At 42.6% G+C, this 12,608-nt stretch overlaps 1 protein-coding gene across 50 annotated transcripts in view; it reads right to left on the bottom strand.

Annotated features, from left to right (window-relative positions):
- LDLRAD4 (low density lipoprotein receptor class A domain containing 4) overlaps window positions 1-12,608 on the bottom strand; it is a 429,284-nt gene that overhangs the window by 34,379 nt on the left and 382,297 nt on the right. The window contains exon 1 of one of the 50 annotated variants that reach the window (XM_023648204.2): window positions 4,554-4,823. The exons of 47 other annotated variants lie outside the window; for them this stretch is intronic. Coding sequence is in view for 1 of the 3 variants with exons in the window: in XM_023648202.2 (XP_023503970.1) it covers window positions 3,812-3,881 (70 nt within the window). In the remaining 2 variants the exon portion in view is untranslated. Of the gene's footprint in view, window positions 1-3,811; window positions 4,076-4,510; window positions 4,824-12,608 lie in introns of those variants that run through there. 2 more of the 50 variants (XM_070220652.1, XM_023648202.2) reach the window with 2 other exon arrangements.

Genomic DNA, 12,608 nt, shown 5'->3' on the forward strand with positions numbered 1-12,608 from the left:
TGAAACCACCATCCCTTCAAGGCAGCAGTTCCTGACCATGTTTCCCCACACAAGCACGCACACATACATACCCTCCCGCCTTACACTTTGCTCATTTCTCTTCAATGTGCTCCAAGCTTGGGAGGCCCAGGGTGCAATGGCTGTGCACAAGGCAGCAGAAGATATTGTGAGGCCGTTACCCATCCCACAGGGAATTCAATAGGCCCTGAAGGGGCATATTCATCAGACAGACTCAGGCACGCTACTGCTTCCTGAGAACCAAGGTGGCACCCAACCCTCTGCCCAGGAGCAGCAGTCTGCCCAAAAAAGTGAGGCACACACCAGCTGAGACCTGGCACTGCACTGGGGCCTCGCTGCCTCTCCCTCCCCCTGGTCTGCCCACATCTGGCCCTACAAGATGTCTGTTTTCCTGTGGTAGGGGAGAGGAAATGTGCAATGGTGCATAAAACTTGGGGTACACAGAAAAGAAAAATGCTTGTGGTTTTGGTTTTGGGGGATGGGGTGGGAAGAAGAGGCTGAGAAGAGAATGAATTCTGGAAGAACTACTAAAAGTTTTTTTAAAAAAGCCTGCAGGAATAATAAAGTTCTGAGAAAATAATAGGATACTTTAAGGCTTCCAAAATTTCATGTTCTCAATATGGATTCTGAACACAGCCCACTGGTCAGTTTTCCTTGATTCCAACAGCTACTGACGTCAACAGAAGAATGCCAAAAAGCAGGCCCTTCAGGGAAAGAATTTTAGGCAAAAGTCAAATTTTCACACTCTCCCTCCCTTTCATGGGGCTGCAGTTCAGGATGTTATAATAGATGAGTCATTGCAATCCCAACACCAGAAATTTTATAATAAATCTAGTCTAAAATTTACAGGAAGGCATCATAGAAGTTTATTACTGTAAAACAGTAAAAGAGATGTCAGTGATGATGGTATCTATTTTTATAGAAATGTCTCCAAGAAATTCCAGGCTGCACAGTGGAGAATTACAGGAACAGAAGAAATTGTGTGAGGTCTGTTGGTCTAGTCCTGGTTCAACGAAGAGCTTAACTGACTCATATTAGAGGCATGAGCGTCTGTACTATTTTTAAAGAACTCTGGGGAAGTGTGGTTCTACCACCTTAGGTTCCTAATATAACACTCATTTCTATTTGTGGGATGGTTAACACCATCTTCTATTTGGTCTTTCCTCCATTAATATATCATCCTTCACATAAGTCCTACTTTCTAGATGTCTAGTTGTTTTTAAGCCCCAGATGTGTAATTTATGCTCTCACAGAACATATAATGGGGGAGGTGGGGCAAAGTCTGGGCCCCTCATTAGCCCTCTCCTTTCACCAGGCCAAGTAAGCACCTTGGCAGCATTCAGAAAAGTTGTCATGCAGAATACTACGACATAACTGAAAGGGCTTCATGCTGTCCACAAATCCTTGCACAATACCCAGAATGGTTCCTCTCCCACCCTAACCAACAGCAGCACCTCTACCTCACTCGCCCAACTGCTGGAATCTACTGGGAACACTGAGACCAAGGCTAGCTGCCACTGAGGCTTACCCTGCAGGCAGCTCCTCTCTCCCAGGGAGCTCGCCTAGGTCCCCACTATGGCTCAGGCACAGTGAATGTGTGCCTGCATTTCCTTCCTCTCTGTCATCCTGGGCAGAGATGGGTGTGGTGAGAAGATGACAGCCTTGGGGGTGTTTTAGTCTTTATTTATGGCTCCGTGACACTTTTAAAGTGCTGAATGTTCCTAAAGGCTGGAAAATTCTTTCCCAAATCCTACAGAGACGGGGTGGTAGGGGCAGGAAGATGGGTGGGGGCAGGACTGGAATCTACACAGACTATAATTGCCTCAAGTTTGTGACCTGTTAGTATAAAAATACTCTTGGAGACTCTAATGGCTGAATGAAAATTCACACTCATTAAACACCACGGTCAAGGGGAGAAAATTCAGCCTGTGTTATAACTTCAAAATTTGAAGTTCAGAAGGCAAAACAGTAAGAGCTGTCATCATAATGATTATATATATTTTGAATTTACTTTTCCTTGGGGTGGGTTTGCTGCTCCATTCTATCCCACAAAAGTAGAACAAGAGAACAGGAAAAGAGTCACCCCACAGAAACACCCAGATTTGGTGTTACCTCCCAGCTTTATCTTCCTTTAGAAGCTCTTTCATAACCCCTTGATGACGGGCTCACTACCCTTGGAAGGCTCCCTTGTGTGCATTCGAACCCTGTCTCAGCACTTATCACTGTCCTGTTAATGCCCATTTTCTGGTCTTCTTCCTCCAGGGAGTGAGCCTGGGAGAGTATCTTGTTCTTCTGTAGCATCTTCAGCAGGTAGCATGTGCCTGGCACAAAGTCAGAGTTCACTCTAGATAAACTGATGAAGAAATCCCTAGGAGGAAAGGGCTCTAATTGCCTAATCTGCTTTGAACAGTGTCTAGCACAGAACCATATTCCACCAAACACTAATGACTTCAGTGGTGCTGAAGTTTTGCTAAAGATGTTCATATTCTGTAACAACTATTCAACGATTACTATTCTAGGCAGGGAAAACTGTCACTGGAAAAAGAGCCTCATGGTTGCTATAAGTTACCTGTTTACAGAATCCTATTTATATTCATGTATTTACGGTATATAAAACATTTTGCAAGATAATAAAAGTGGGAGATGATACCTATGATCTGTGGGATTAGAGATAGTAGCAGAGTGCAGTCAAATGGCACAGGGCCCTCTGAGGATAAGGTGTGGCCAGGGCACATGTGCCTGACTGCAGTTAAAGGACATGTGCCTTCGATGGCATTGGCAGGCAGGTAGCAGTCAGTGACAATTAGATTGGTTATGGAATCCCTAGAATGCAGACACCGTGAGTCCATCCAGCTAGAACAACATGTTTTAAATTTACTAATGTCCAAGAATTCATCCAACACAACTTTTCACTATGCATTTCAGAATCTAGAGTTTTATGATCTCTTCAGAAAGAAATTTAGCTAAATACGTTCCAATCAAAGATGATTGACAGAATTTTCTGAAAACACAGCAGAGGAGTAAAAGCAATTACAAACCTTTTAAAAGTCTATCCCTCTGCCATGCTATACATGGAAAAAAAAATACATACATAAAACCATAATTCTCTCTACAGAAGTCATTTAAAATCCACCCTCACATTACTAATTTAGGAAAGTATTAGGAAAAAATACAGCTGCACAAGAAACCATCTTATTCACCATTAAGAGGAGTGGTTTCTGAATGCTCCCTAGCTAGCAGTCTGTCTGTCTGTCTCTCACTTTCCTTGGCTCTCTCTCCTCCCTTGAGAGTCACAGTTCTCTTTCTTAATGTCTACCGTTACTGCACTGTAGTACTGTAGTGACCTGAGAAACTACCCAATAAGCCACCCACATCCTGAGAAATACATCTTTTCTTTAAAATAGTGTTTTCATGACTCAGGGTAGGAAAAAAAAAAGTACCCATGAGTCTAGCAGTGAGTAACAGAATTTCCAGGGGAGGTTTTAGCCTCATGTACAGAGCATTGAAAAAGCAAAACTCCAAAGCAACAAACCTGTGTATTTATGCATAACATCTCCAACAGGAACAAACTGATCACAGATGAGAAAGAAGATGAAAAAACCTCAAAGACATCTTCCTAAAGAGAGTCCAGCCCTGAAGTGATCTCAGAGCTGACAGACCCCTCCTAGGCAGACACAAACTTCTGGAGAAAGTTTCTACTCTTCTCAATTCTGTCCTCAGACCAAACTCCAAGAATAACCACAAGAAACCCGAGAGAGCAGGCAGCACCCACAGCTGGCCTTTGGAAGTGTACCTTTTTTCAAGAACAGGTCTTTAAACGGGGCCTCCTTCAGTGTGCTGTTGTTCAGGTGGTCAGTGGACATAATCGAGTCCTCTGTAAGGGGGGGGTCCAACCGTGACACAGCCCTCCCCAGTTCAAAGCATCCCTTCAGCCTCAGACGATCTCCTCTCCAGACAGCTCAGAGCTGCAGTTATAGCCAGCGTGGGGTGTGAGAGAGAGAGAGTGTGTGTGTGTGAGTGTGTATGTGTTTCTGTCTGTCTCTCTCTCTACTGTATCAGCGGGGCCCAGCCCAGGTGCTAGACTCAAATGCTGTGGCTCTGACCGCAGACTGTGGCTACCAATTACCAACTGCTGTCCACAGAAATCAGGAGCTCTGTGGCAGGAAGCTGATGGTGTCACAGAGGAGATAACAAGTCCAGGGTCTCAAATCCTGAGAGCAGCTTAACACCCGTGTTGTATACAGCAATATATAGCAATGATTAGCCTGCATTTCTCGTATTTGGCCTCACATGGGACATGTTACACACACACATGAGCAGAATGCAGCTCGACAGATCCTCTTGTTCTATTACATTCAGTAATCTTTTTAACAGGCAAATATCAAACCAGACAAGGCAGAAAGGGGAAATCTGCAAATCTCAACACAATATTTCTTCCCTTGATCTCTGCTAGAAGCTTTCAGAGTTCGAGAAATGGAGAGAAAGAGCTTACCAAGGCAGCACGTGCAAACAGGCAGGGACGCTTAGCTACTCACGCTTCTCTGCTGTGGATCCAGCTTCAAGAGCACGTCCCAGCTTGAAGCGCCCACAGAGACCCTCACGCCAAGAGCCAGGCTGTGGGCTGTCCTCTGGGTCCTCCTCTCCCCAAAGTCTCTAACTGATGGGAGCAGCTCGCATGGCTCTCACAGCTAAGCTCAGTCCTGGCAACTAACAAAGTCACAACCACAGCAGGAAACATTCATAGCTTTTCTTCCCTTCCGCTTTCCCTTCTCTGTTAGCTCTGCCCCTTTCCTCTTCTCATTCTCTCCCCACCTCTTTCTTTCTCTCCCCACTCCCTATTCTCATCATTATTTCTCAATGTATGGTAGCACACATATACCACAGAGACTACTATAAAGTCAGGACTCTCAACCCTACTATGCAGTTTTAGTCTACAAGGTTCAGAAATTAGAGAGAAGAATCCTCAGTAGTGAGAAAAGGCAATTCAAACACTAAAGCAGAGACATATCTCAGGAGGGTGCTTTTTCCTGGTTCATTTTGTGCATGCACAGTGCCTTTTTCCTCAGAGGTCTAAACAGTTTGTTTCATACGTGGGTAAAACATCTCTGGTGCATTCTGATGCCCTGGGGCTGTGTGAAGAGACTTATGAGAAGGCTGCACGTCTGTCGCAGCACTTTTCAGAAAAAAATCACTGTGTGACCACAGTGAAAAGGGCAGCATGCTACGGTAATATTGCAAATAACCCCAGCCACAAGCACTGCTCTGTGCCTAAAATAGCCTTTGTTTTTCCTTATTTAGGGTAAATAGCAGTGACACGTGTGCCATGATAATAGTTTGGCTGTAAGAGGAGTTGTCAAAGCAAAACTAAACTCTGTTGGTTACTACCAGCATTAGAAACGAGGACAGTTACGTCAGCAGCCAGTCCCTGCTGTGGGACCCAGTGCGTCACCTGAGGCCAAGAGCAGTGTCTGGGCTTGATGGCACTGTGGGTCCCCAGGTTGGCCAGAAGACATCACTATTTCATGTTCTAATTACTGGGGGCTGGAGCAGAAAGGGAGAAAAGAATCATCAAGGAGATTTTTCAGAGATTTCATATGGATAAAAGAAATGGGAATTTCAGCAGGAAAATTAACAGTTTGCACGTGCCAATCAAGACAGCCTGATTTTTCTTGAGCAATTTCCAAATTAAAACATAACTCCCCTCTCTTGTGTTATATTTTTCCCCAGTTTCTTCTCAGAGTCACACAGCTGGGTGGACGAAGGGGAAGCAGCTCAGGAGATTGGGCTTGGGTGCAGTCACCAAGCGCAGGGAATCCTCCTCAGAGAAGAGCTTGCTTCAGAAAGCGTTAGCGAGTGCTCCCATTTCAAGCTGGCCTCACTGGTCTTGCGCTCTCCCTTGTCCCTGCAGCCCTGGGGTCCTTGCGATCTAGGGATAGCACTTTCTGGTCAGTTTAGTCAGGGTGACATGATCGCTCTGAAATCAAGCCCTTAAAGAGGAATATTCACAAGATCTCATATGACTGTCATGCATGTCTGTTTTTGAAAATTAGGGATTTAGTCAACATTATAGGATCTGAAAATCTGTTTTGTTGTTTGCTAATGGATATCTGCATTTTTAAATGGCTGCAAATAGTCCACTTTGGGGTTTAACATTATTTAATATGCATTTTTCATGTATCAAAAAATCAACATATTTTTTCATTTTTAATGGCTGCAGGATATTCCACTCTGCCTTAACACACTTATTTTGTTTGGGTGCTTCCTTATCACTGAGCATTTGGGTCATGGGAGTCAATCTTAATTAACCTCCTGTTCCATTCTGTTTAATCATTCTCACTGTTTGATCTGCTTAAAAACCACTTTAAAAGCCTCTGGCTTTACGGATGACAGTTTATTTTCAAAACATTGCCCACACCTCACACCAGACACACTGCTGGCTGGCATGTGTTCCTGTGGGATGTGTGCTGCCCTCCTGGCTGAGGGGAGTGTTCAATAGAGCCACCCAGTCTGTGTCTGACGTGTGCTCGCCATGCTGCCTGGTTAACGTGGGCATGTCACCACTCTTCAGCATTTGCTGAAGGGGTGTCCAGGCTAAGTCACCAGGTAGTGGTCTTAATCTTGTTCCTATTCGCTTTTAATTATCAGCCTGAGGAGGATGCTTCAGGAAGACAGCACAGAGGTCAGACCGTGATCCAGGGGTTCAGGCCCTGATAAACATCACATTCTAGCTGACCCTGACAGTATGTGGATTACTGGGGCTTTTTAATTGATAGGTACCAATATTTCTTTTCCCTGAATCCAGGGAAAATGGCAGCACACACAACAGAAGGGTGTGGGAAGAGACTAATTTGCTGAACAGAAACACATAAGTAGGAAAGTGTAAAAACATTTGCATTCTAGAACTCTTTCCTCCCTCATTGTCTTTAAATATGCATCTTTAAAATGATGCCCTACAGGCTGATTTTACTAAGGTAAGTTTTGTGTAGTTAATGAAATATCACAAAGCGGTACGAGATTTCTCTGTGTACAGCAGAAGCCTTGAAAATGGTGCAAGGAAGGGTCACCTAAGACGGACATTTTCTTAAGAGTCTGTTGATAGCAACATGGACGTAAACGGCTTCTGTCTTCACAAGCTCACTCTACCAACATTTTCAAGGTTTCCTCTATAAAAGTCTTCAGTTCATTAATTCATCTGACAAATATTCACTAAGCAGCTACAGTCCTCAGGAGGAAACACACTGGACCTTCGATGTAATCTGACAGAGAAGCATTTATTGCAGGATTGTGCTCGTCTTAGGTTCCACCTGCAGGATTGAATAAGCTCTAATGATTGGCTTCCAGCCAGGATATCTGAATATGACAAGTAGAGGTGACTGGGAGTATCTAAGACCTGAATGGCCAAAAGAGGCAGCACAGGGCAGGGATTTTAGCTCGGGGGCTACTCATTAGCTTCAGAAAAAGTCTTTGGGTGGTAGAGGGGTGCTCTGCTAAACCAGCATCTCTCTCTGTCACGTATAACCTGGATAGCATCCAGCCTGGTCCAATCCTCCGATTTAATCACCACAGGCCTCTAGGTCATGCCCTGCTGTCTCTTCCTCATGTACTCCTGCCCTCAAAGGTTATCCCACTCACAACAGAAATTTTCACAGACAAAGATCATTTGGAGAGTTAGGAATACCTTTACAATGGTCACACAGCAGAAAATTAGCATCTATAAAGCATTTCTATAGATCTACTGCTATGTTCTAGGCACTTTCAGGCACTATATAGCTTTTCTCTTCATACCAACTCTGTGAGGCACATGTCCTTATTCCCTCTTCAAAGAGAAAGGAGCTGAGGCTCAGAGCGGATGAGTATTTTGTCCAACGTCAAATGGCTGCTAAGAGGCAGGATGGGAGTTGGAACCCTGGGCAGTCCGACTTGGAAGCTCCTACCCACCCCTCCATCATTCTGCTCAATCAGCGGTGAATTTAGAATTATCCAACAACCAACAAACCAAAGTCCCCTGAAACTAACCAAAAGACGTTAGCAGATCAGTACATTTGGATTGTTTTTAGCCTAATTGTCTGATTTCTTTTGGGCACTAACTTGCAAATTCATGTTAAAGATTCTATATCTCTACATGATGCCAGAAGCTCTTGGAGCCATTTTATGTCTCATGTGCCTGTTAATGAACTCCTGTTAAGAATCGATGGCCCCCACCATCACAAATTCCCACGCTTTGAAGTCTATGACTATGCTGTAAAATTCTGCTCTGAGATGAAGTTTTCCACATAAAAATTAAGCCCTGGAATTTGATCTTTAGAAAACAAAACAGTACATTTTAAGTAAATTTGCTATGCTTAACGTCATGAATGAGGATTTTAAAAGAACACAAACTTTATGTTCCTGTAGACTCAAAACGTAGCAATAGTTTATTTGATATTTGTAGAGATTAGCCTATAGCAAGGAATAATTTACTAATTGCTTAAAAAATTGCAACACAGAGAGGTTTTTATGTAGAAATGTGAATGCTCTGCATGTGCTCCAATCACAGGGCTTGCTACTCCACCATTTGGTAGAAACGTCAGCAAATTTAAAAATACACGACATGATGGAGCTAGCAAGCTGACAAGGTGGATTAAACACTTATTGAATACATAGTCTAAATTAAATAGCCTAAAAATAGCTTCCTAATATGCAACAATACTCCCTGTATTAACAGACTGTGGAGTTTATCTTACACATTATCTATGCCACTACAGTATTTTTTTCCTCTAATGAGAAAAAAAGAATTACGTATTATTCTGCGTTTATGGTGGTATAGATTTTTATAATGGCTAAGATACTCCATCCTAAGTGGGTTATACACCTTTGAAAACTGCAGTTACTCTCAGGCCCCAGAAGGAAATGGAAGGCAGTATAAAGTTTTTATAGTGGCTAAATTCAGGGCCAGTTAGGCCTAAGTTTGGCTTCCAGTCCTGCCATCTGACTGTGTCAGCTTGAGCTAAGCCCCCTCTCCTCTGTAAAATGAAGCTAAGAATATCTATATCTTAGATGGTGGTCGGAGGACGAAATAAAACAACACATCCAACGCTTGTACTCCAAGTGTGGTTCAAGGACCAGCAGCATTAGCATCACCTGGCAACTGGTTAGAAATGCAGGATCTTAGATCCTGTGCCTGACTTACTGAAACCAGAACCTGCATTTAAACAAAATCCCCAGGTGATTCATCTGCATATCAACGTTTCTTCTGAAATTTTGGTCTAATCCAAACTCCTCATTTGGATTAAATTAGCAAACCTTGGGCTCTGAGAATCTGTGATTTGTGCACACCACACAGAGGAAATGAGAGTAGAATCCAGGTCTCCTGCTTTGGCTCCAAGCAACTGCTACTTAACAATAATTTTAAAGAACAGTACTCAGCATGCAGGTGTTAGTGTGTACATGTGTGTAAAATCATAATACTGTTCTCCTGGGCTAAGGGCAGGGTCCAGTACCACAGGGCAGGTGTTTCCTGCTGTCCTCCCACCTGTGCTGATGGGCGTTACTCATCCATCCACACCCTTTAGGAGAAGTAGTAGGGGCTGACGGTGTTGGCAGGGCTCATGAGAATGGTGAAGCTAATCAGCTTATGTTAACAGAGTCTCTGGTGTCAGAATACAATTGCTAGGGTATTTGGCATTTTTCATAAGAACTCCAGAAGTCCCTCAGGATTTCTGCTTACCATATGTTAAGAAAGAACTCCAATTTTGCCTTGGGGAAAAACTCAAGTGCCATGAGCAGACTCTTCTTAAAGACCAAGTTATGAAGATGCCATGGGTTGGCTCATCCCTGTAAACCTGGCCTGGCTCTCTCAACATCCTCCCCAGTCTCCCTGCTCCCTAAGAGAGCCAGATGCCAGGAAAGTAGAGTCCTGCCACTGGAGATTTCCAGAAATAGCATTCCACTTCTGTTGCATGTGTTCTGCTAGTGGTCAGCTCCTGGCTGATTTACTGGATTTTAATACTTAAAATATTCAATGTAGTTATTCAGAAAAATATTTTACTTTGCTTTTTAGATATGTTACATTTCTCAATTTCACCCAAAAGCTAGGAGGCTGAATAACCTTCACAAGTCATCCTATTTCTGAGTAGACCATAAAAGATGAGGCTGAAGGTGTTTGTAACTCAGATCCTAGATACTACTATTCTAATTCCTAGTGCTTAACTCCTTAAAAACTTTAACTGCCCCTTGAAAGATAGAAACCCCACTTTCAATAGCCCTATGCTCCAGGCAAACATTATGCACTCTTGTATACATACAGTATGTGGCACACATATGTGGCATTCATATTTGGTGTGTGTTGTTGCTAAATTACTGAACGACACTGTGATTGTTATCCTTGAGGATTCTAAGACAATGGTCCCTTTGCGATCGCAAGCATTTCTTAGATGATCTGAATGTGAAGGAGAGATGCATGCTATGGTCTCTGAAGCTCTTGTTATAAATTCTAGGATGTGTGCAGATAGTTTTGATACCTTTAGGCTCCTGGCTTTGGCAAAAGCATTAATTTCTTCAAATGTTGAGATAAAGTCACAGCACATTCCAGGGTTTTAGTTACTGTATTAGAGCATATACTAACAGCATATACTTTGGCCTAGAAAAATCATAGGTCAAAAATCCAAGTTAATCCCAAATCACATGAAATCTATATAACTATATTCCATTTTCATCTTTGGCACTTTAAGACTAGCTTAGCACAAATATGCTTTAAAAACAGGAATCACCGCTGTCTAGTATCAGATCACCTTTGAAAACATGAGGTCAATCCTCATTTATGTCAGTTCCAGAGCTGAGCACTTACCATGTGCCAGTCACTGTGAGGGAACAGAGGATACAAAGAAAGCCAGGACTGGTCCTTATCCATGACCATCTCTAGTTCATGTCCTAAGCAAGAGCTAGCAAAGTAGTGAGAACAGTATGACTCAGTGCAACACCCACCAGAGTGCTCAGCACGGAGCAGGTGAATGAATGAATGGGGGTCTGGTAGGAGCATACAGGAAGAGCGCTTAACTTAAATAATAACAGTAATAACAGCTACCACTTATATAGTACTTACTATGTGCCAGGCAGTATTCTATTTAAGTAAGCCATTTAATCCTTACAAGTAACCATATGAGATGAGTACAGATCTTCTTAAACTTATGATGGGGTTATGTCCCCATATACCCATCGTAAATTGAAAACATTGTAAGTTGAAAAAGAATTTAACATACCTACTCTACCAAAGATCATAGCTTAGCCTAGCCTACCTTAAATGAGCTCAGAACACGTACATTAACCTACAGTTGGGCAAAATCATCTAACACAAAGCCTATTTTATAATCAAGTGTTGAATAGCTCACGTAACTTATTGAATACTGTACTGACAATGAAAACCAGAATGGTTGTATGGGTACAGGATGATTTATGGGTTGTTTACCCTCGTGATGGCGTGGCTGACTGGGAGCTGTGGCTCACTGTAGCTGCCCAGCATCATGAGAGAGTATTGTACTGCATATTGCTGGCTCAGAAATAGATCAAAAATCAAACTTCAAAGTACAGTTTCTACTGGATGCATATCACTTTCGCACCATCCTAAAGTTGAAAAATCGTTAAGTCGAACCATGGTAAGTCGTGGACCATCTGTACTAGTTATCATCCCAGTCTCACAGATGAGAGAACCGAAGTACTGAGAGGTTATGTGACTTGCCCAACGTTACAGAGCTAGTAAGTGGCAGTGCCAGGACTTGAACCAGGAAGTCGCACTCTAAAATCTCCTCCTAACCACTCATCAGGCTAACTCTAAAAGTGGCAGGTCCAAGGATGACCCCTGAGCCAAATCCTATTTTTAGAATGGCCTTGATCTACAAGTCCCATTTAAAAGATTCAAGGAATTACTTCTCTGAGACCAAGTCTCTTGGAAGGGCTGGCAGTGCAGAGACCATTTAACTCCACCATCCAAGAAGGAAGTCTTCACATCTCAGAGAAGACACTGTTGGAAGCAAACTTAATTGTACTTTTGGGCAATTTTCCTTTATGTTAAACTAAACCTGTCTTTTTTTAATCCCTTTCCTTTTCTTGAGCTCTGAAAAGATGAAGTGGCTGGTTCCATACTGATAGCATAAAAAGAGAAATGAAAATAAATTTAAATATTTATTAAAAGGTCATTTTTAAACCCATTATGATGTCAGTCAGATTTCTTCATTTAAAATGAGGAATATTTATACATATGCGATGAAATCATCACATGGAAACAAAAAGAATTTACGTGCACACATGAGGCCCCTGCTTAACCAGAGATAATGAAGATCAACTGGGCTTTATGAGGACATCTTACCACCATGAAACAGACAAAAAACCAAAATGGTTAGGAGAGCAGACACTCACTCGCTCAAAAAGCCTGAGAGTGCCTTCTACATGGATAAGGATAAATGTGGTCCTGTTTTGATTAAAAGTGACCTTATTCAAGTCTGTTATTCTCAACAATAAACACCCAAATTAGGAAAGCAAAAGAATACAGTAAAATAAAGTAGCAACAATAAAAATGTTTGGACTTTTCACAGGAAGAATGGTTTTCTGTCAGAAAC

Source organism: Equus caballus, chromosome 8 (assembly GCF_041296265.1).
Source record: "Equus caballus isolate H_3958 breed thoroughbred chromosome 8, TB-T2T, whole genome shotgun sequence".
In the NCBI taxonomy this organism is placed as follows: Eukaryota; Metazoa; Chordata; class Mammalia; order Perissodactyla; family Equidae; genus Equus; species Equus caballus.